Source organism: Struthio camelus, chromosome 11 (assembly GCF_040807025.1).
Source record: "Struthio camelus isolate bStrCam1 chromosome 11, bStrCam1.hap1, whole genome shotgun sequence".
Classification (NCBI taxonomy): domain Eukaryota; kingdom Metazoa; phylum Chordata; class Aves; order Struthioniformes; family Struthionidae; genus Struthio; species Struthio camelus.
The window spans coordinates 1661005-1684210 of record NC_090952.1 but is presented as its reverse complement, the minus strand read 5'-3'; the positions used below and the strand labels follow the sequence as shown (position 1 = coordinate 1684210).

Here is a 23206-nt window from a genome sequence, read left to right as displayed (position 1 = left end):
CCACGAAGGGGGCCAGGGCAGGCGGGCTGGGTCGGGAAGGGGGATCGAGGCGCAGCGAGGGCCGGGGCCTTCCCTGAGCACCGGCAGCTAGGTATGAGGGCAGGCTGGGCCCGGGTCCCAGGGCGAGGGAGTGCGGGGGAGCGACCCCTGCAGGGGTGACCCCGGCTCCTCTGCCCACCCCGCGAGGCACAGAGGGGGGCTCCGGGCGGCGGGCGCGGATGGGACACACCGAGGGGACACCGCGGCCGCCACACACAGCCCGAGCGCCTGAGGACCTCCATACCCCACCCCCGGCGCGGGGGGGGGGGGGGGGGGGGAACTAGCGTCCCGGCGTCCTGTGCGCGCAGGGCCCCGCCCCCTAGCGACACGGAAGCCAATGGGCGGTGCCGGGGGGGCGCGGGGGCGGGCGCGGTGGGGCCGCTGGGCGCCGGCGCGCGGATGTTCGCCGAGGGAGGCCGCGGTGGCGGCTCAGGCGGTGAGTTGGGGGCGGGGGGGCTGTTGTGCAGCTCGCTGCGTCCTGTAGCGGCGGCTCCGCGCGGCGCGGCGCCCAGGCCGGATCCGTTCGAGAGCCCCGGGGGCGGCGGCCGGCGGAGGGAAGGGGGCGACTCTGAGCCCGCAGAGGACGGGGGAGGGGGCCTGGCCGGTGCCCGCCGACGCCCCGAGGCTGCCTGGCGGCCGGGCTGCGGCGAGCGGGGGCGCCGGCGGTGTCCCGGGCTCGGCCTCGGTTTTATCCCGCAGCGTTTCGTGGGTACTGAGCGCCTCCCTGCGCGGCGCCTCCCAGCCGCGGGCCTCTCACAGCGCCGGGAACGGGCCGGCGGCGGCGGGTGGGGGCCGGGACTGGGGCCGGGACCGGGACCCTGCCGCCGCCTTAGCCCGAGTTGCCGCCGCTGGTTTGTAGCCGCGCCGGCGTGTCCGGTGCCGCTCTTCCCCGTGCGTGTCTACTACGCTGCTCGTTGTCCTGTGAGGAAATACTTGCGGGGTTGACTTTTGTTGCCGTAAAATCTGTTTTGGCAGGTTCCCCCGTTTACTAAACGGAGAGGAGGTAGCAGAGGGCGGCTGTCTTCCTCTTCCCAAAGTTTTTTTCGTTTGTTTGTTTTTATTCCACTGTTGCTGCGTTTCAAGCAGCACTGTGTCACCCTGTCGCGGCTTGAGAGCTGGCGGACTGCAGCGCGAGGCTGCTTGCAAGCAGCTTGCTTTTGTGGCCCGCTTTACTGTGCGTGTGGAAAGCCACAGCCCGGAAACCCTTGGTGGAAGAGAGTTGCATGCTGGCATTTCTTTACAGTGTGCGCTTGTCCCAGGCAACAGCATGGCTTTGCATAGAGCACACAGCAATCACCTGGGAATTTTTAGAGTGTCAGGGAAGTCTTATTGGTGGTGATATCTCTAGCAGTCAGTTCCTTGATTTTGCAAGGAGAGGGAAAGCTGTTTTGAAAGGTTTAGTTCATATTTTATAATATAAGAATTAATAGATTATTCTTATAAAAAAAAGCTTTTCAATTAAAAATATGTTGAATCCCCCCCCCCCCCCCCCCCCCGATCTTTAACGTAGATAAAGCTAAATGGTAAAGTTCTGTTAGCGGGAGCTTATAGTTGGAAAACAAAGTATTGTCAAGGCCCTGGCACAGGACACAATAAGGATAGATACTTTCCTTGATTTATGCCTGGAACGTTCAGATCTTTCCTGTCTCTATTCAGGCCCTTTCTAAACCTGTGCTATGAAAGCTACAGCCATACATAGTATCAGCACAGAGCCAAATCAATGTCTGCCTAAATTGATAGGCAGGTCTGTGCAATATTAATGATATTTAGTACCAGCGGGAGACTGCCATATGCCTCAAAATGTGAATAGTGCAACTCGGCATCTACTTCCAGAAGTAAAGACCACCTATAGAAACCTACTGCTGTTCCTGATGCTGCTGTTTGAGGAAGACTTACTGATAGTTATTTCCTACTTATCTTTAAGCATCGCCTTTTCCTCAATCCGTTTTTCTAATGAGGAATTAAGGCATCTTCTAGTCCAGTTGATTGGTTTTAGTCACTGTATTGTGGCAGCTCCTGATACTTTGCTTCTAAAAATATCTTCTTCTGAAAATCCCTGGAGAGACTGGTTATGCCTGGAGGTGAAGGGTGTGCTAAAGCCCATGCCATATGTGGTGTTCTCAAATTGCTGATGACAGTCTGACATTCAGCAAAAGCCCTGTTTTGTTCTCCCTTAGCTTCTGCATGGCACTTCACTGCAATTTACTGGCTCTGCTTATTTCTGCTTTTCCCAGCTGGCTCTCCAGAAAGCTTCAGTATAACTCTGAAGCCCGTTCCTGTGCTGGTCCCTTGCTTCCCCACTCGACCGCCTCAAAATAGCCAAGTGTGCTTTGTTAAGGTCAGAGCAGAGGAAAAGTGCTTGTGCTGTGGACTGTCCGCATGGCTGTATTGGTTGATTCTTCCAGCTTTCAATATCCTTCTTTGTGCTCAGGAGAGGAATTTTTTTTGCAACTTCAGCTTTCTTCTCTGCATGTTCACTCTATCCTGTGGGATATGGATTGAAAGCTAAAGCTGAATGGCAGTTCAGAGAAGTGGTATAACAGAGGCAATCCATGCTGAAAGTGGTTGCTGTCTATGGCATTTATCAACTATAGGGTGGAAAGTGGACATAATGAGGGATTTAATAACACCCAATTCTAGTATTTGAGCTACTGAAAAATGTACTCCAACTTGCATTGGAAATCTTTTCTGTGGCTTGATTTATTCTTGGAGCAAACTCCAAACTGAAGGACAATGGTGGGCAAAGAGCCCACTTTTTAGTACTACTGTTTTTTTTAGATACTACCTCAGTTGACCACCAAGAGAAAAGAGTAGTATTAAAAAGCAGGCAATTACTCCTTCTCCATCTTGGAGAAGTGAGAACAAAGTTTTCCCGAGATGTCATGCTTCTCAGTATTGGATATGCTGTACATGCCCAAGGAGGAGGGACCTGTGGATGGTAGCTGCTGCCTTCTTGGGAGGCCCCAGACAATTACAGGTGGTGATCAGGCTGCCTACCCTGAGTCACTTGGACCCAGCCAGCTTCCAGCTGATGGCTGGTGAGTGCCTTTGTGCTGGCTCTCCCTAGGCTCTTGGGAATAGAAGACACCTGTATATAGGGAATTACTGCCAATCATAGCTGCTCACATGGAGGCCCAGAGGTGTGTCATGAGATAGATGTCTCCACAGAAACTGTTTATATAGACCGAGCACACTCTCAGTAACTGGCTGCTGTGTATGGCAGCAGCTCCTACCTTCCTCTGCTCACAGGGCCTGAAACAATGCAGGGGAAAGTAGCTCTTAGAATACTCAAAGTCCTTATTTGGAGGACTTACCAGGGTCTATCATGGGTGGGTTAACTGCATCCTCTCTAGTGTTGATCCTAAACAACACTACACAGAAAATAAATTCATTTTTGTTTCTAGTTTGTGAAAGAGCTAGTTTAGTTTTAGCCTGTGCCTGCAAAGAAAGAAAAAAAAGTTGCAGTTAATGATCTCATCAGCTTGCAGTTTCTGTAACTTCTGAATATTTGTGACTTAAGGAAATCTAGTCTGAGTCTGTTCAAAGATAATAGCATGCTTCTCTTCCAAAGCACTTGCAACATGTGCTTTGCATGTAGTGATTAAGTTGTAGATGCGAAGGGTTAGCTTTAAAAGCAAGAAAATCCTATTTTTTTTTTTTTTTACCTTTTAAAGATGTCTAGGAACAATAAAAGAGTACATGCAATGAGAAGAGTCGCTCTAAAACAATTCTTGTGTTGGGGAAATGACAGATTTAGGAGAAAAAAGCAATAAATGGGAATGAGTTTTTTTTCAGCCAGGGTGCTAATATTCCTTCTCTCTTCACCCAGTTTGGTATGTTTTCAGGCTTGTACTGAAACAATAGCATTTTAGCTCCTTAAATCTTTCCTTCCTGTGAATTCCTGCATTGAGAGGTATATTTGCTATCTCTGCACTATCTCAGAAAGTGCATCATTTGTCTCTGACGTATTGGTTGGGGCAAAGGCTATAGGAAAGTTAATCTCTTGTTCTGGAAACCTATGAGAACTATAATAATTTTAGCTTTTCTTCATATTGTTGTCCCCTCGTTGTACTGATGTAGCTATTCTGGGATTGTTTGGTAAGGCATGACTGTTATATGGTTTGAGTTTGAATTTAAAAAAAAAAAGAAAAAAGTCAACCCCTCCAATGGGAGCAAAATGAAGATTTTTAACTCTGATCTGATCTTGATGCGGCTCCACAAAAAAATTACAATAGCACAGCCTAAGCCATGGCTTGATAACACAGTGAATCTGGGTCTGGGTTCCTAGCACTAGTGCCTTAATCATGCACTGTGTGGTCACAGCTGAGCATTAATCTGATACCAGCACAAAAATGCTGCTACATTCATGTCTAGGGGTCAACTGTTGCATCAGTTAGAGAGTATGTCGGATTACGCTTAATGGAGAGTCCATAAATAATAAATATTTTGGAAGTGGAATATTCATGAAGTGGCTGGAGCAAGTTTGTGGTCCGTTGTCCCAGGATTGCAGTGTCTCCAGTTGTCTTTATGGTGCTTTTGCTGGGTTGTGCCCGCATCTCTCTCAGCTATTGCGTGGACCTTGCTAATCAGCTCAGTATCACTTCAAATGCATTTCTGAACATGTCCTCAGCCTTTAGATAGTTGCTGATATCGCTGGACTTCACCTGACTTCAAAGAAACCCCTGAACTGTGATTTATGCTACAGCCACCCTTGGGCAATTCATGTGAGTTCTTCATCTGCCCTTCACAGAGGGGCACTCTACTCTCTAAGCTAGGTTTATATCATTTTATAAGGAGATTAATATGTTATATTGCCTGTGATAGATAGGTACTGCACCTCAAGACCATATTCCTAAAAGGTTTCAGCGGCTAGAGACATTTCCACCCCACTGCCATTGGCAAAACTTCTCCTTGCTGTCCCGGGCACCTCCTTTCCTCTTGCTCTGGTTATTTGTTAGGGCTATGGCTTCTGATTCTAGCTGCTGCTTCTGCTTTTTACCGGGAAGGAGGGTGCTTCGTTCTTGTATTTTCTCTCTTCTCTCTCATCTTCTGGTTGGTCCATGCTGAGTGCTTGTGTGGTATGTTGTTGTCTTCTACAGCCAGACCACAATACCTGCCCTGACATGGACAGGCATTAGTGGTACCTGGCTGGCTTGCTGTTTGCTTCACGTTCTTCCCTCTGCCCTCGTGTATGAAGTGAGTTTAATATTGCCTCTTAGATCAGCTTGATAACAGAGGTAAATCTTACAATCGCTGCTTTCCTGTTCTTGCTATTTCTTTGCCATGCACGGCCTCTCTATTTTTAACCTACTGCATTCATAATTAGTTTTCCTGAGCCCTCGTGACCTCAGTGATATTTTGACTTTGGGGTATTTAAGAAACAGTGTTGTAGGCATCTTGCATAGTTGGACATGACTAATGTTGTTGCCAGCTGAGTAGTACTCGTGTGTTTGCCTTCTTCCTGTGTTCTCACCTTTGAGTAGCTAAGAGAACAGCTCCTTTTAGGCTCTCTGTATCTGCTCTCCTGTCTATTTACACCTGTATGCAACAACCATATTTATTAACAAGTTCTTGGAAGTGGAATCCTCTAGAATAGAAATCATGACGCTGCCTCCAGCTTTCAGTATGCCTAGAGAATGATTTGGTATAAATGATGTTTTACCGCGTCTCAGCCCCTCAGTACATTGAGACAGCACGGTTGTCATCTTTGATACTCCAATAGTTTTTCTGATCTGCTCCCCCCCTCCCCTAATTTTTCTAAAAAATTAGAAAAAAATTTTTTTTTCTAATTACCTTTAGTTTGGAGAAGCAGACGGTTTTAGAGAGCCATGAAGGTTTGGGACCACATTCTACTGGCACCTAAATGCAATTCGTTGACCATCACTGCATTTTGGTCACCACTGCTCTGTGGATGTCAATTATCTAAAAGGTGATTTAGCCCAGCATTATCCTGAAATGGGTTTGATACCTTGAGGTAGGATATACATTGGAATTGCAAAGCAGTTTTACTTCAGCAATCCTATTTGGTTCAAATCTGCATAATAAGCTTTTCTTCCTGCGTATAATGGTTGGAAGTTTAAGAATCTGTTTGCCTTTTTGCTCTGTTTCAGGATACCCCCTAGAGATCCCCCAGTCCTGCCCTGTTTAGTGAATTGTCCATTAAAGCCTCCCCCTGCCTACGTCTGAATGGGGGCTAACTCCAAACTGTGGTGGCTGCCTCCCTCTGCCCCCTAACTAAGGTGGAACAGACAATTTTTGCCTCCTAATTTGTAAGACATACAATTGGGCTTCAGTAATATCCATTTTATTTTATTCCTCCTCAGAAATGCTCAACTGTGGTCTTAAGAAAAGCTCCAAGCAGTGTTTCCTCAGACATGTCCTTTTACAACCCAAACTGTGCACTGTGCATATTTCTTTAAAGCTATCTCATTTATATGCCTCTCTGTGTCAAAAAAATGATTTCTTTCTTCATTTTCACTGTATCAGTCATACATCAACAGGCCATGTTCCTCTGTAGTGTTTTCTTCCATTGTTTCATAACTGAGTTTTCCCATGCATCTTCTGATTTCCGGGACCTGACAAATAAGATCATTCAGAGAGACCTTGTAACCACTTTAATGGCTCATTGGCTGTAGTAGGGTGATGCTGGTAAATGGAAGTTAGGCACCCAAGCTTTTGCAGAAGCCTAAAGCTGTAGCCTAGTAGTCTACTAGTTAGGGTGCTCACAGGAGTGAGGATGGGAACAGAGAGTGAAATCCACGTTTTTCTGTTGTCCATGCTGGGGAACCATGCCTGGTTCCTCTCTGATTCAGCTAAACCTCTGTCCTTGGTTACATAGTGATGTGCCTTGACAGGACGAGTGAGATTTGACTCACCTGATCCTTGCCTGCTAGGAAGTAAATGATGAGGACTTGAACACCCTCTTGGGGATGTTGAAGAAACCACTGAGGAGGTCTCCTCCTCAGTGGAAGCACTTGAAGCACTGTAGTCCGTAAAAGATGGCCAAATAGTCTTGGAAGCAGGACTGGTGTTTGGTTCAAGATTTGGCATTTAAACTTTGTTTTTTTGAGTGTGCAAATATCGATTTAGATACCTAATATCAAAACACACCTTATGTTCAAAGGAGATCTAGTCAGTCCAATCATTAATGTTTAGGGCACAATTCAGCTCATTATTCAGTAGCTCTTTATTCTAGGGTGAGCCTAAATTGATTTGTAAGTTCTGCTGGGTTGATCAGAGCTCTGCCCATCAGTAATGGAGTGGTGGATGTCTCATGTGTCGATAATTATTTACATATGGGCTCCTAAATGTAGACATCTTGTCCTGAACTGAATGCCACCCTAGTGGCTGTGCTGTCATCTGGACTCTGTCTTAGTGTGCTTGTGGTGTGCAACTTCAGGCCTATCCAACGCCGTGGAGGCTGGATGCTGTTCCATCTTGATTTGAGAATTTGGGAATCTTGGTTTTGGGAATGCTTAGATGTTCAGAGCTGGGTGCAGGCCCACGTATGTAAGTTTGACTGTGCAGAAAACTGAAATTTAGAGATATAATGGGTTTATGGGTAATTGGTTTATGGGTTAATGGATTTGGATTATTTCTTGGTAACTTGTGCTGACACTTTACTTGTTCCTGGTTCGGGCATCTGAGGTAGCTTTCAGATTTTTACTTGAGTAACTCCAGGAGGATTCCCGAGACGAAAAACCTTTGATCTGGCCTTGTAAGCTTCAGGAAAAGGTAATTACAACTTCGGTCAGTCAGACTGGAGGATGTCAGGAATTAAATTCCTAAGAAGCTATTTCAGGAAGAAAGGCAGTCTGAACACGACAGTTACCGAGTTATATAAATCTGTCAGGGCCACATTTATGCTGTTGGCACTACTATTGAATTTCTTCCTTCTACTCCTTCACTTTCTCAGTTTTCTGAAACTTGCCTTTTTTGTTACATGCAGTGCTTGTATCCTTTAGAGCAGCTTGGTTTCCCTCTGCAACCTTTTTTTAACTGACAGCCTAGGTAGCTGCAAGAAATTTTTGCACTAAGTAAGTTGCTTTTCTTCTCTGAAATAACTGCTCACCTCTTCAGACTTTGTGAACCTAGATGTCCGAACTTTAGCCATGTGTTTCATTTAAGTGCTTGGATATTGGTGGCAGAGCTGTGAGGTAATGTAGCAGCCCCCACACCAGTGAACATTTGCTTTCCTGCTTGCAACTTTTTGCTCTGCTTTGTCATATTTCTCCTCACTGGTAATCTTTAACTGTTGCTTTTTCTTAGGCATGTGGTAAACACACTGTTGGACATTTCTTGTGAAGCTCAGACCCAGTACTGAAGTACCTTATCCTCTGTAAAGATGTGAATGTTCTGCAGGGCGAGGGGAACACAACTCAAAGCCTTCAGGAGGTGCAAAAACCATCTCTGAGCAGGAAAAGAATTTCTGAGGAATGTTTGGAGTATTTTGATATTTCAAAATGTTTTGTAGCTAGTGAAAATTCAAAAAGTTACTTTTGTTTTCGAAACCTTAGTCTGATATTTATGGGCCTTTGTAGAGAGATCTTAATATGCAGAGATCTTAAATACGTAGAGATGTTAAAGGTGAGGACTAGAAGTACCAGGTCTTCTAGGGAGGATCCTGACGAGGGAAATGTCAAGGAAAATGTGACGTTACATTAGTATTTGCCAAAATTCTGTGGGTAACTCAACTCTTAAGGTGGATAATGGCTATTGATAAGATGGACAGCTCTGTCTAAAGTGTACATGTAGCCTACTATCAGAGTCTATTTACAGCAAATTTTTGGTATGAAACCAAGTCTGCTGTGGTTTCTTAGTATTGAGCTGTGCTAACTACATATAAAAAAAAATATATCATTTTTGCTCACTACCCTCTTCTCACTGCTGAGGGAGAAAGGGAAGAGGCAGCAGTCCCCCTAAAGTGGGAGATTTTAGCATGGAGTAGAAGTTACTGTAGGAGAATAGAGGTGGGAACTGCCCGAGATAAAAACAAGCAAATAGGATCTCAGAGGTACCTACGGTCTTAACTGTCCTGTTTTTATATCTTTGATCCATATTAAATTAAGTAAATCTATCTAGATTTGGCCTTAAGTAAACCTAACTTATTTGTAAATCTGATCTATTGATGCAGAAGCAAAGTGACTCAAGGCATTCTGTTCTTTTGAGTACTGTGGCCCTTAAAATAAGGACTATTGACATGCTGGCAGGATGTCAAAGATGACCAGAAATGGCAGAGCTCAGAGGGTTGTTAATCAATGGTGCAAAGTCTAATTGGAGGCCACTAACTAGCAGTGTCCCCCAGGGGTCAATACTGGGTCCATTCTTCTTCAGCTTCTTCATTAATGACCTGGATGATAGGACAGAGTGCACCCTCAGCAAGTTTGCTGATGATACTAAACTGGGGCGAGTGGCTGAAACACCAAAAGACTGTGCTGCCATTCTGAGGGACCTGGACAGGCTGGAGAGCTGGGCAGAGAGGAACCTCCTGAAGTTCAACAAAGGCAAGTGCAGAGACTTGCATCTAGGAAGAAATAACCCCATGCACCAGTACAGGCTGGGGGTTGACCTGCTGGAAAGTAGCTCTGCTGAGAAGGACCTGGGAGTGCTGGTGGACAACAAGTTAACCATGAGCCAGCAGTGTGCCCTTGTGGCCAAGAAGGCCCATGGTATGCTGGGGTGCATGAGGCAGAGTGTTGCCAGCAGGTGGAGGGAGGTGATCCTGCCCCTCTCCTCAGTCCTGGGGAGGCCACATCTAGGGTACTGTGTCCAGTTCTGGGCTCCCCAGTACAAGAGAGACATGGCACTCCTGGAGTGAGACCAGTGGAGGGCTACAAAGATGATGAGGGGACTGGAGCATCTCTCCTATGAGGAAAGGCTGAGAGAGGTGGGCATGTTCAGTCTGGAGAAGAGAAGACTTCGGGGGGGGAGGGGGGAGGGATCTGATCAGTGTGGATAAGTGTCTGAAGGGAGGATGTCAAGAGGATGGGGCCAGACTCTTCTCAGTGGTGCCCAGAGACAGGACGAGAGGCAATGGGCACAAACTGAAGCGTAGGAAGTTCTGTCTGAAGATGAGGAAGAACTTCTTTGCTGCGAGGGTGACAGAGCCCTGGAACAGGTTGCCCAGAGAGGTAGTGGAGTCTCCTTTCCTGAAGATATTGAAAGGTTGTTTGGACACAATCCTGGGCAATGTGCTCTGGGTGACCCTGCATGAGCAGGGAGGTTTGAACTTGATGATGTCTAAAGGTCCCTTCCAGCTGCAACCACTCTGTGATTCTGTAATGTTTGAGAGTAATGTTTTAGACTGACATTGGTGCGATATTAAGATCAACTATAGCCGGGGAGAATTAGCAGGAGTTAAAATTCTTCCAGAGATCTGAAGGGATGCTTGTACCTGGGAGTGAACTTTAAAAAAAAAAATTTTTTTTTTGGTATTTTTTATTTTCATTACTGTGGTTCTGAAGCATCACAAACTAATTTAAAGAAAGTCTCTGATCATATTTCTCTCTTTCAGGCTTAAACCAGCTGTCCTTTGATCCTGCCAACAACAAACCTCTGCAGTTCAGCAGTGCAGCTGGCCCTCGGGTGTCAGAAAGCCCAGCTGAGAATGGAGGTGACCTGAGCAAGAAGAGAAAGAGAACAAACATTCCTCCAGGTGAGCCACGTAGAAACTTGGTGGTTGGCAGTAGAGAAGGCTGCTACTCTAAGCATAGACTGAAACCAGCTACTGTGCTAAGGCATTAAAGCAGAAGGTGCTCTGTAGCTCAATAAATAAAGTTTTGGTCAGGTCCATCCCCGAGAACAGATTTTTTTCTTCTGCAGGCACTAACTCCCATTTACAGTATTCTTAGTTCCAAGCTTGCATGGCCTTGAATGAATGACCATTGCTGTTCCTTCTAAAAAAGAAAAGTAACTCCCTTTTTTTTTTTTTTAAAAGCATAGTGGAATCTCTACAGTTATCCCAGTAGATTTGTCCTTTTCTCTAATTGTACGATACCTCAACATTAAAAGCATATCCATGATGAAAGATAGTAGCTATAAGGTAGAGCAGCCTGAGTGACTGGAGACATTAGCGTTTAGCGTTTAAGATAATGTAATAAAAGTAGATGGTTAAATAGACCATAATAACTTGTGATGTTATAACAGGACTTAAGAGTCTTACAGAAGTTGATATCTAAGAAAGTTTCCATGTATTTCTCACAGAGTGATTGGAAAAAAGCATACTGAATACTGTATTTGCAGATTTATATTATACTTGGAAACTACAGTTTTGTCAATGTAATTGGGGAAACATGGTATCTGCTCTTGCCCTGAAGACGATATATTAGACATTTCGTGTAAATAACAGTCTTTAGGACTAAACAACGTAACTTTTCTGTAGAGAGATACCATGTGCAAAAGAGGAAGAAGTGTAGTGTAGAATTGGGCCAGATATGGAGATACAGTTCTGTAGCAGACAAAAGACTGTCTCACTGAAGGAAGACAAGCTTGTGATTTCAGGAAGACAGATTGAAGTATAACTGAATAGAAAGAAAGTCCAGCTCTCTTCCTCAACTGAGAATACTTTAAGGAAACTTGAAGGAAACTCTATAACTTTTCAGATAAAAGTCCAGCACAGTTCAGGGATGGTTTTGAACTGTTAAGATGCCTGTAGTAAGAGCACAGGAGGTGCTCCTTTGAGAGTATGGAGTGCAGCCTCTTGACTGAGGGCTTGTTCTGTTCTTCTAATGTGTCTGTCTTTCTCCTTCTTCCTCCCCGTCTTCCCCTTCTTGTTTGTGTTTAAATGAACACTCTCCTTTACAATCTCTTGAGGAAATGCTCTCTTTTTGCAGTTGCTGTCCATTTCTCTCTCTAGAATACCTGTGGTAAGCTTTTTCTAGTCTCTAAACTTCTGCTATAGTCATCTTTCTGCAACCTCATTTCTGCCTTCTCTCTGTAACAGGAAAAGGAATCTGAAGGGACCCTCCCTTTTCCCCTCTGGGAAGGATGGGGTGACTTCCACTTCTGTACTGTCAAATGTATCTCAGCCTGAGAGACCCTTCGGTCAGCTTGGAAGTACAGATAATGTAGGTGTAGCCACTAGGATTGTCACTTGCCCTAAGGAAGGCATCCAGGCCTGTTTGAGCTGGGTTAAATCAGGAATTCATTTTATTCCTTTCATTATATACTGTGTTTCCTTTATATGCCTGGAGGTCCATAAATGTCTAAAGTGCCTCTTGCCTGAGCAGACAACCTGTGTTTCTCCTGTGTTGAATTGTCTCAGCGCAGATCTGCTTTTTAAGCATCAAAATGTGATGACTGCTGTCCGGAACTCTGAGTATCCAAGTTCTTCAGGTTGAGCCATGCAGCATACTGTAACAGTGCAGACTTTCAGGACCCTGAAAGTGTGCTGGCAGTTTTTCTGCAGTCAGAGGGAACCTTGCAGGCTGTTAGGGATTTTGTTAACACAACTGTCAGCTGTCCAGGCTGTGGTCCTGAAATCTTCATGTTATTTGGGCATCTTTTACTGGGTGCAGAGATGTGAGAGCAGGAGCTTGCACAGCTTGAATACCGTACATGTTATGGAAATAGTTCGACCCTAGGCTTCCGAGGAGCAGAGTCTCACGTACATCTAGCAGTGAATTTAATTATTTGTTTAAATGACAGTACAGCAAAGTAACAGCTCGAGCTGGGTGTCCCTGAGGAGGGGCCTCAAACAAAGAAATTTTGGGGTAATTATACTCCTTACAGGCAAATTTCCTTGCCTGCCCATGACAGTTTCTTCCAGTCTTCTTTACTGAGTCGGTGGTCTCTTTCCTCTTGATTGGTTCACATCTACATCCCGAGACAGTTGCTATGTTCCTGCTTCATAGCGCCTTCTCTTATCTGAAAGTTAACCGTTACCTCTGTCCATTGTGTGCTGTATCTTATCCAAAGGTTAACCATTACCTCTGTCCATTGTGTGCTGTATCTTTGAGGGCTGGTTCTAGCTGGTTTTGCAGTTGCATCCTCAGCAATGTCTCTTGAGCTCATTTACAATTCAGTCCTGCGGCCTGCAGGCTTCATCTACTTCAGGCGCTAGTGCTAAGCTGGGCTAGAGCTAAATTAGCTCCCTTTTCTAACGGTACAGGTATCTTATTTGTTGGGTAATACATATGATAATGGACTGGGACAAGTTTGCTAAGGGAGAGGTATGCTTGAGATAGTAGTGAGCATAACAGTGATTAACTTACCTATGTTGTACCTTTTGTCCTTTTGCAATGGGATGATCTTTGATGTTACTGCATTGCTGCCTTCTCCTAGGCATTTTCTCTTTCATGTTGGTATGTGTGTTATCTTTTTATATCTTTGGTTTCATTTTTTTCGCTTTAAGGAGTTAGTGGTTGCTATTTTAATCTCATTCATATTTTTCTGTGTTCTCTCTCATCTCGTGTGACTCAGTAGCCTGTGTGCGCTCTCATTGACAGATAAGGGTTGATATCTAAAGTTCAGTGTTGGCCCAGTTCTTCCAAAATAAATTTAGCTAAACTAGTTAGTTCAGCATTAATTTTTCAGGCAAAGTGGGCCACAGATCACAACAGCTGGTTACTTGAAACGTGACTGAGGGGGATGCTGTATGCAGGTAGATAACGTTGAGGATTAGAGAATTTATACAATTCCAAAAGCTACTAAATTTGTAAGGGCTCTCATGTAGAGACAAAATGGATGCTCTTGAGTGTGTTTCTCTGACTTACTCAACAGCACTCTACGTCATCCTAATGAAGCCCATGTTACAGTGTGATCTGTTTAGTGCACAGTGGTTTTACTTCCTCTAATCAGTAAACAGATACCGTGATTAAGTACGGATTTCCTTCACTCAAAGGCTATAATGTGCTATAGATCATGCTTATTGTGTTGCCATCTATCTAATTGTATTGTAACACAACCCCTGTGAACCTAGGGTAGTGATAATATTACAAAAACACATGTCGTGCTTGAAGTTAGATTTCATGACCAAAAGCTAAGAGAACTGCCTCTTCCTTCCTTTTTTAGTGTTGTGAGTTGTTCTTCTCTTCTTGCTTCCTTAACTCATATTTGACTTGATTGAGTTGCGTATTCAGAGCGGGCTGACTATAGTGCATCACATCAGAGCTATTTCAAAGAATATTCTATTTTTTCCTTATCTGGCACATCTCATCAGCTAGGGGAAAACAGATGTGTGCATTTGGTATTTTAAAAGTAGGTTAAGTCTAAATGTAATGTGGACATTTGGCTAGTTGCATAAAGCTTGGCTAGTGTAAAAAGTGAAGCAAGTGATTTTTGTACTGCAAAGGGTGGTGATGGAAGGAGGGAGAAATGGAGCTAGGGCTTTGACCTTGGCATTGCTTACTTTAAGCTGAGCCTGGGATTTAGAAGAGGAAGGCTTTTGTTTTTGTGGTGTGTTTGTTTTGTTTTGTTTTAGAGGTGGCCCAACTAAGATGTGAATGGGGTAGTTAGCAGGAGGTGGGTCAGTGCAGGTAGAGACTTGCCACCAGGGTAGAGGGAGCATTTGAGCAAGGTGAACTTATCTCATTCCTCCTCTGAGCCCAAGAGTAGAAAGGGGGCTTGAGTGGGGCAGTAAATGGAAATACTGAATCAGGAAAGCACAGGGTTATATGAATGTTCAATAAACTTCCTTCTGCAGACGTTCTCTAGAGAGCTTCAGGATTCTTGTGCACTGGATTGTCTCAGGTTGTATAGGGTGGGGGACTCAGCTCTACTGAGTTTCAAGTTATAGCTGGGAAGAGTTAGAGTTATTGGTAGAGTTATTGGTGGCTGTTGGTTTTCTTTTCCTCTTGTTGAAGACGGAATTTGTTTAAACAGGTGTTCTGATGACACTTACATGGAATGAAGCGATAGCATGTGAGAGGGCTGTCTGACTGCAGGTGGCCAAGGTTTAAGCTTTTTTTCCCTTGTGCCGAATTAAACCTTGTGGTGTGCGCTTTCTACTCTTTTTCTAAACTAGATTTTTGTGTTTGGGCACCCACATCTAATTCCAAAGGCTTGCAAACAGAAAGAATAAGAATGCCTCGATGGTGGTACACAGAAGTACCAGCTAAAAGTATGGTGGACCCAGCTAAATCACTGGAGATTTGAGTGCCTATATTAAGCCACATATTGGTATAATGTTCATTGTTCTACCTGAATTGCCAGGTAACTGTTTGTCGTTGCATAACATGGATACTGTGTTGTCAGAAACATGAAGTTATGCTTTGCTTCATTTCCCCTTTTAGCATGGAAGAAATGTCTCCAAATGATAATGGAAGCGTTCTCTGCCAGAGCATGTTGGTCATCTCTGTTGAATTCAGTGCAATTATGACAGTTTCTATCTGCTGAATTTTTGTCCAAGTTGGTAAATCTCTTGGAGGGAACTAAAGAAACACCCCTTCCCTTCACACAGCGTTCCGTCAAGGCCTCTTAGAGCTGTTCGTTGTAATGGAGGAACCATCATTTAGATATGCTTGGAAGGCAATGTCTTCATAGACCTTGCATGAAATAGACCTTCCATGAACTATCCTCTGCTCAATAGGGACAGCACGGCTTTTTTTACTTGGCCCTTTCCTATGTGTCAGGATCAAATCTTGTTTTGGTTGCTGATACTGCAGAGCCTTGCAACGTATGCCCTGCAAAAGAATATGCTCTGAGCTCTTACTCACTTTTTTCCTCTCTGCAGATGGTGGCAGAAATCTAAGCCTGGACTCCGTTCCAATGGGCTTGCCGATATCAGACCCAACTGCCTGGGCCACTGCGATGAACAACCTTGGGATGGCTCCTATGGGTATGACGGGACAGCCACTTCTACCTGGTATGTGAATTTGTCCAGACTGTGTGCACCTTTTCCTTCCAAACAGGTCTTCCCTGAAGACACATTTCAGCTGTATAAGATTAAATTTTTACATTTTTTTTGTTAATGCCTTAGGCATTTGTCGATTGCGTTTGAAAATGCATTGATGTCTACAAGTGATTTATTTAGAGGTCAGTGGCTTAAAACTGATTTTGGAAGAAAGAAGAATACATATTTATTGATCTAAAACCATGTTTTTTGTGGAGTACCCACTAGATACTCTGCTGTGGGTCAGCAGGAGCAGGGCCTCACACTGAGAGACATCTGCAGAGCTCAAAATAAACGCGTTACTTGATATCATTGGTTTTTTAAGCTGAACTGTCTTGGAACTGCTTAGACTGAAGGATGTGGAGGATAAATAAAAAGCAATAAGGCAACAAAACGGGTATGGTAGAAGTTAATGGAGGATTCTACTTCAGAAATAACCGTCTTGCAGTCCAGAGTACACGTGCATAGATGCATCAGCCTATCCAGGGTGTTTTAAAGAGCTCCTATGGTAACAGAGCTGTGTTGTGCCTGGTTTCTCAATGCAGTGGCCTTGTGCGTCAAAATCTTGAAACACAATTTCTGTTTCAATTCTTTACTCTGTTAAGCGCTCAAAAGATGCTGTCCCCTGCCTGAATGATCAGCCTACTCACCTGGGGAGGGAATGTCTGTGTTGGCAGCACTGTACAATCCTGTTCTCCTGTTCTTGTGTCACAGAGCAGATGGTTTTGCTGTATAGCTGATACGATATTTAACTAACAGCATCACTTCAATTGACATGTTTTCTCTGTAGTCTGTGCTTTTTTGTCCCTGAGGCCTTGTTTCACGTTTGCCTTTGCTGTAAGAGAAGTTGTTTTGCCTCTTTCCCCTGCTCGCGTGCTTCTGTCGAGTAAAAGCAATAGAAATGATCAGCTCTGTCCTAGGACAGTATGCAGGTTTGAAGCCAGTCTCTCATTCCCAGCTATAAAAATAGAGAAGACTTTCGGCATTCTGACTAATGTTGGTTTTGATCCTTTTGAGATCAGATGTTCTGCAAACGACACAAACACTGAGAATGTTTTGGGAGCAAAATGGCTTTTCCTGATCCGACTGCAAAACAGCAGAATGCTTTTGGTGAATATGGATCAGTTGTCAAGCAATTCAATAAAGAACACCTAAAAGTGCTTAAGAGTTTACTAGCCTGTTTCTGTTCCTACTGATGAAGTGAAATATGTAGTTGTGGAATGCTTTGTCAGGACTTTAACATCTAAGAGGAGTGTGCTGCGTCTCTTACTCTACCCAGGTACTGCCAGCTTTATATAAAAAAGGCTATCACAGCTTTCACCAAACAGTACTTGCTGGCCTGATGTTTCTGAACTCTTTGGAGTTCCCGAGAACTTTTTTCTTCCTTTTTTTGTTTTATTGTTACAAACGGCGTTTGGCTCTTCCAAATTTGCTTCTTAATCCTCTCCAATGCTGACCTCTAGCCATTGGCTCAGCTTCTTAACAGAAAAAGCAGATCTCTAGGCAAGCTGGCAAGTTGCCTAGTGCTTGCATAGTGCTGGTTGAGCAATAAACAGTGGGGCTCGCTTGTCCAGCAAACACAAATCCAAAGACCATGGGTTCTGTTTCTCCTTGTATACACATTTTGTACCTTTGATTATAATCTTGCTACTTCTTTTGTTTCTGATTATTGTATCCATTCACACTTTTCAGAAGGTTGTAGGTCTACCTTAATCAGATGAACTGTCCTGGCTTTCTCCTCCCTCAGATTTCTAATGCTCCTCTGTTATTTGGCAGAACTTGCACTTCTCATTGCTGCACTGAGAATTTTCTGTGGGTAGTATCCGTGTTCAGTACTGTTAACTAACCTTGAACCAATAACAAATTACAAGGGCGAGATGACAATTTGCACTCGTTGGCACGAAGAATTATAAAATGCCAAGAGACTGAATTTAGAGGTTTGCAGAAGCTGGGGAAGTGGAAGGGCAGGTACGCTTGCCTGCCCTGGACATGTGACAGTCCAGCCTGACCCACGGCACCCCGGCTGTAGGGCTGGGAAGAGCAGTGACCACCCTGCCAAAGATGGTAGGCTAGGTATACCAGCGTAAGCTATCCATGAATAAGTAGTAGATATAAACTAACGTGTTTGGTAAGGTGTTAATTTCACACTTGGCTGCATGAAGATTTCTTGTGGCTTCCTCTGAAATGTCTGTTCCTAACTATGCCTAGAGCCAGCATGGTAATCTAAAAGGATCTTGAGTCTCATCTGGTGTAAGAATTGATCTATTCTAAGGGTTTGATAATAAACATGTGAACTTTGATCAGCTGGTGTGGGTCAGCTAGTGTGTTTTGTTTCTACCGCAGAGGATGCACCTGTGGAATGAGAAGAGGCAGTGGAGCGGCTGACTTTGGACAGTTAAAGGCCTAGGATCTGCTAGGAGAAAAATTGTCTAGAGTAGACATTAAGCAAACTTTGTTTCTGCAGTAGCTGAAGCCTTAGCATTCCCATCCCAGCTGCCTCTGAAACCGCTTCATGGCAGAGGACTTCTCAAATCTGTGTTTTTCTGGTACCTATTCATATGTGGCATAAAATGAACAGAAAGACTTGCACTGAGTGCAAGCAAATCTAAATTAGTCAAACAAAAAAAATATGCAGAGACTCTACAGAAATGTAACCATAGGTAAAATATTTCAAAATACAAAGGAAAATAAAATTTGGCTACCAAACTCAGGTATTCAATCTGAACACTGAAAGCTGTCTTCCGTCCAGGCTGTTGTTCAGCCAAAGCCGTAGCTTTTTGTTGGGAGTGTTTACAAAGCAAAGAATACAAAATTGTTTTCCTGCCTTAGGGATATGAATAGCATATGAAATGATGCCCGCTTAGGATTGAAGGAAAATGCTGTCTCTGCACCTTTCACTCAGTTCCACCTATTTGTATTTTTTCCCCTGTGTCTTGCAAAGTTATTTCAGATGTAGAAAGATGAAATTAAGTAGCCAGATTCTAAGGCTCTGTAGTGCTCTGGGTTGCACGTTCTGTGGTAATGTGCTGTGATGTTTTAGGACTTCCTAGATCTTCACGGTTTCTTCTGCTGCAAAGCAGGAAGTGATGGTAGAGAAGATGACGACTTGTGTCTGCAGGAGGAAATTCTTCCTCAGATCTCAACCTGATAGTACCAGCTGGCCCTGATGGTACCAGTTGTCCTTATAACTTATCCACCAACATTCTCAAACTCATGTTTAAGTTTTCATGATGCATTAGACATGCTGTTTCCCTTTCAGTTGCCTGCAGGTATTGCTTTCCATGGGTTCATTACTTATAAACAAATAAAATACTCCTCATTTGACAACTTTGCTTAGTTTCATTTGATCTTGAAGATAAGAGTAAGAGTAAAACCAGAATAAAAAGCTACTTATTCAGATATAGTCTGAATGTGGCTTAACTAAAAGCCTAAACAAGTTAAACACGGTAGGATGTACATTGCCACTCCAGGTGATATTTAACAATAAGGTTTTTTCGTAAATGCATCTGTGCATCTCGCCTAGGATTCCTCTGGCAAGTTCTTAGCTGTGTGAGCTGGGAAGCTAGAATTCATACTTGTCTCATTTGCAAGGTAATGCCTTTAATCCTGTGTCACAAGCTATGCTGTGCTACTTATTTTAATCCTGCACTGAACTTGGTTTTACGCTGTTGCCATATGCCACAGATTTCCTTTGAATGGACGTTAGAGTATTTATTGGGAAAGAATTTCTCACTAGATGTGAGATAGTATCTATGAAGTGGGGAAGGAAGTAGTTTGAACAGAAGTCATCAATTTTGTTGAGACGATCAACAGTGAAATAGTTTAAAAAGAAGAAATAAACTTGTTTCAGGGGTACAGATTTGAAGTTCTGGTGAGTTGAATCATGATGTTCCCTTACTGTAGCTGTTTGTTCAGCTAATTTTCCCTGGCACGTGGGACGAGTACTGTCTCAGTGAACAACTGTTTGTATGAGTCCAAGATGATAACTGACTCGCTTATTCTCTTTGCTTTTCTCACTTAGATTTTGATCCTGCTCTTGGCATGATGACTGGAATCCCTCCAATCAATCCCATGATGCCAGGCCTGGGGATAGTCCCACCTCCCATCCCTCCAGACATGCCTGCTGTGAAGGAGATCATTCACTGCAAAAGCTGCACTCTCTTTCCACCTAATCCACGTAAGAGCCTGCTTATGCTTTGTTCTATTTCTTCTTTGTGTTCAAAGATGATAAAGAATCTTTTCCTCCCTCCCTTCCTCCCTCTGTATGTGTGAGTATATAAATATTAAATAAATAAATATAAAAATGTGTATGTGAGAGAAGAGCCATTACATTTCTTGGGCCTAGCAACTCGGAGGTGAGTTGCCATGGACTAGATGCTAGAGTAATAGGGGAAAAACTGTTCTTGTCGCTGAGTTTCTCGTTTCCATAAATAACCTTTTCGATTGTTAGAGAAGAACTAGGAAAGAAAATATTCCTGTCCCTAGATATTTGGACTCCAGTCTTCATGGGGCAGTTCTTGCCTGTGTTATTTGAGGCTTCAAAGATAGCAAGTTGTTGAAAGTAAGGGTTACAGGATCAGCCAGTGTGATCAATGCTGAGAGATGAAAGCGCTCTGGGCGTTACTGAAAGTGATGGAAGGAGAGCAGAGGCAACTGGAAATAAGACAGAAAACTTTAAGGTAACATATTCAGGACTCGTCATCTGGCTATAGCAAGAAAGAAGAATTACCTTTAAACTAGCTGATTGACCCTTTTACTTGGCCTTTGTTACAAAGTCCGAAGGAAAGGCATAGTAGCTGTCAGTTGACTGGGCTTGTGCAGAGAAAGATGAAGGAGATGAAATGAACAACAAAATGCAGATGTGATAGAGGTAAGTAGGAAGTCATCGCTGATGTGTCCTTTGGACTTGGCCGTTACTGTTAGACAGAGGCATGCATAGATTATATGCTTAGTATCCAGTCTGTCCCAATGCTTTGTTTTTTGGACTTGTATTAAGAAATATCAGCCCGAAAAATCACTTGTATTAACTTCCATTAAAAAGATTCTAAATCGGTGTGTGTGTGCTCTCACTCTCTGTCAGATCTTGCTTTATCCCTGCTCTTTCTGCCCCCGACATGTATTTCTATGCTAATCAATCCTTTTCCTGTTTCTTGAAGGCTCTGTGTGCTTTTAAAGTCTTTTAGAGCAGTTATTCAGCCAATTGGGCTTGAAGGGAGAGGCTTTTTTCTTTCTACTTTGAGATACAGGTTCCAGTTCTTTCTCCCCCCGCCCCAAGCTTCCATCGCATTCAAGTCTCTAGAACTTTTTCACATCAGTTCCTTTAATTTCTTAAAGTTGTTCCTCGGAAATGAAAACTTTTTAGTTACAAAATCCATAGGAAAAAACCTTACTTTTTTGAGCTTTTCATTGTATTTAAACTGGTTTGGTTCATAGTTGCTCCATCAAGATTGTTTTACCACTGTCTGTTCTGTAATGTCGTTAATATCCATAAATTTCCCCTTTCCCCCCATTTAAAGTAGCACTACTTGACTCAAAACGACCCAATGAAAACTTATCAACTTATCATTTGCAATACCATTACTGATAATTTGTTCATCAGCCTTTTTCTGAGAAATTTGAAGTCTCTCATGTTAATACAGTTCTTCTTAGTGTGATATCCTTTTAGAATATTAAAAGATTTCTAATCTTGTCCAAATCCTTCCCTGAAGCAGTGTATAATCCAAATCAATTCTGGTTTTATCTGTGATATTCTTTCATTGCTGTGTTTCACGATTGAACTACAAACCTGTCTTACTAATTCTTGTCCTTCCTGCACATACACTTAACTCGCTCTGTTTGGGGCTTCCTTATTCTTCCAACAACTATTGTGTTATTATTTAAAACTGAGTTCCATGTCTCACTTCAGCAGTTTTAACTGCTCTTATCTAAATTCCTAGTTGAAGCAAGTACAGTTGTTTCCTCACTGTTCTCCTCTAACACAGGCTGGAATTTTCTGAATTTCTCATCTCTTAAGTCTGTTGGGGTAGACACAGTGCTGAACTTACAGGTCAATCTCTCTAGGTCAAACCTGCCTTTTTGCCATTCCTGCGAAAACCATTTTAAATTTGGCCAGTTACTTTCCAGAAATTATCACTTCTTGTCTGTAGGTTGCTTGTTCTACAGTGCATTACTTTGCTTTCTGACTCATTGCCCTATTCCAATTGGAACCACTGGTGGTAAACTCTCCAACTGGACCCCGCTTAGGAGCCTCTCGTCACTATTGCTCCTCTGAAGGGAAAGAAAAGAAAATTAATGTTAAATAACGCGTAGGAAAGCAAGTGGGACTGGAAGGCTTCAGCCTGTATCTCATCCCAGTCTGTTAATACCTTTGGCACACAGTGGCAACTGCAGAAATGAGTGGGGCAGTCCCATATGCCTCTAGGGGAGTGTTGCAATGGCATCATTTTTATTCTTCTGTCAAGTTCTGGTGCGCGTGTGGCAGTGTGGAGACCTGCTTATGACATCTGTCTCCCCGTTTTGAGGTTCTAGAGAACAGTTGACTTAACCTCAGTGGCTCTGTCTCAGGGAATTAACAGAAATTTTCCCTCCACCCCCAAGTATCAGGAAAAAGGAAGTGTAAATCCTAATGCGCTAGCCAGTTTTGCTTTCCGGGGCTGAGTAGTGGCTGATTCAGAAAGCAAAGCATCTTTGAGCAAAGATATTTGGTGTTATCTGCGTGCTACAGGACAAAACTCAAGGGCAGGCTATTAACCATATTCCGTGCTGGTCTAACACAATGTGAGCTTGGGATAGTGAGCTCCAGCTGATGTTCTGCAGAAACCTGACTTCTGGTGGCCAGTGAGTGAGAGATCTTAAATCTCTATTGTGCTTTACATCTGGCCTCCGCTGGCCACCTTCCTCATCAGAACAACTTTGAGGAACAGAATTCTCTTTTGTTCTCTGAGATTTATTATAGTGAAATTTGGCCATCAGCGCTTAGCCTCTTTGTGGATTCCGTCTAGATTGTTTGAAATCATTCTTGGACTTCATTGAACACGCACTGTCAGCTTTCACCATTTCTTGGAGGAGTGGAGGGCAGCGTGCTGGCACACTGTGTAGTGGTAATACTATATCCATCATCCTATCAGTGCTGCTCCCCTGGAAGCAGCCAGTACACTTTCATACAGGACTTCTTCCTGTGGCCCCTATTCTGGGGTGGGAATTGGGAAAACATTAGATCCCTGCTGGGAATGTGGCATTCTTGATTTAATTTTTTTGGCCTACCTCTTTTCTGTTGTTGCTGCTGCAGTATTGGAGTGGTCATCATGAAGGGAGCAGCTCTGCTATTAAGTATTTTAA

General features: G+C 43.6%; 1 protein-coding gene and 1 long non-coding RNA gene across 3 annotated transcripts in view; both read left to right on the top strand.

Moving 5' to 3' along the window:
• The first annotated feature begins 366 nt into the window (after positions 1-366).
• Positions 367-23206, top strand: part of ENOX2 (ecto-NOX disulfide-thiol exchanger 2) — a 56917-nt gene continuing 34077 nt past the window's right edge. Inside the window, exons 1-4 of one of the 2 annotated variants that reach the window (XM_068956603.1) lie at positions 367-475; positions 10553-10693; positions 15710-15841; positions 19890-20045. In XM_068956603.1, coding sequence (XP_068812704.1) covers positions 439-475; positions 10553-10693; positions 15710-15841; positions 19890-20045 — 466 coding nt within the window. In that variant the 5' untranslated portion in view covers positions 367-438. The remainder of the gene's footprint in view (positions 476-10552; positions 10694-15709; positions 15842-19889; positions 20046-23206) is intronic. The other variant, XM_068956604.1, reaches the window with a different exon arrangement.
• LOC138068699 (uncharacterized) lies at positions 4683-9542 on the top strand. Its single transcript, XR_011143382.1, has 3 exons — positions 4683-4763; positions 8308-8433; positions 9373-9542. It is a non-coding gene; the product is annotated as an uncharacterized lncRNA (long non-coding RNA).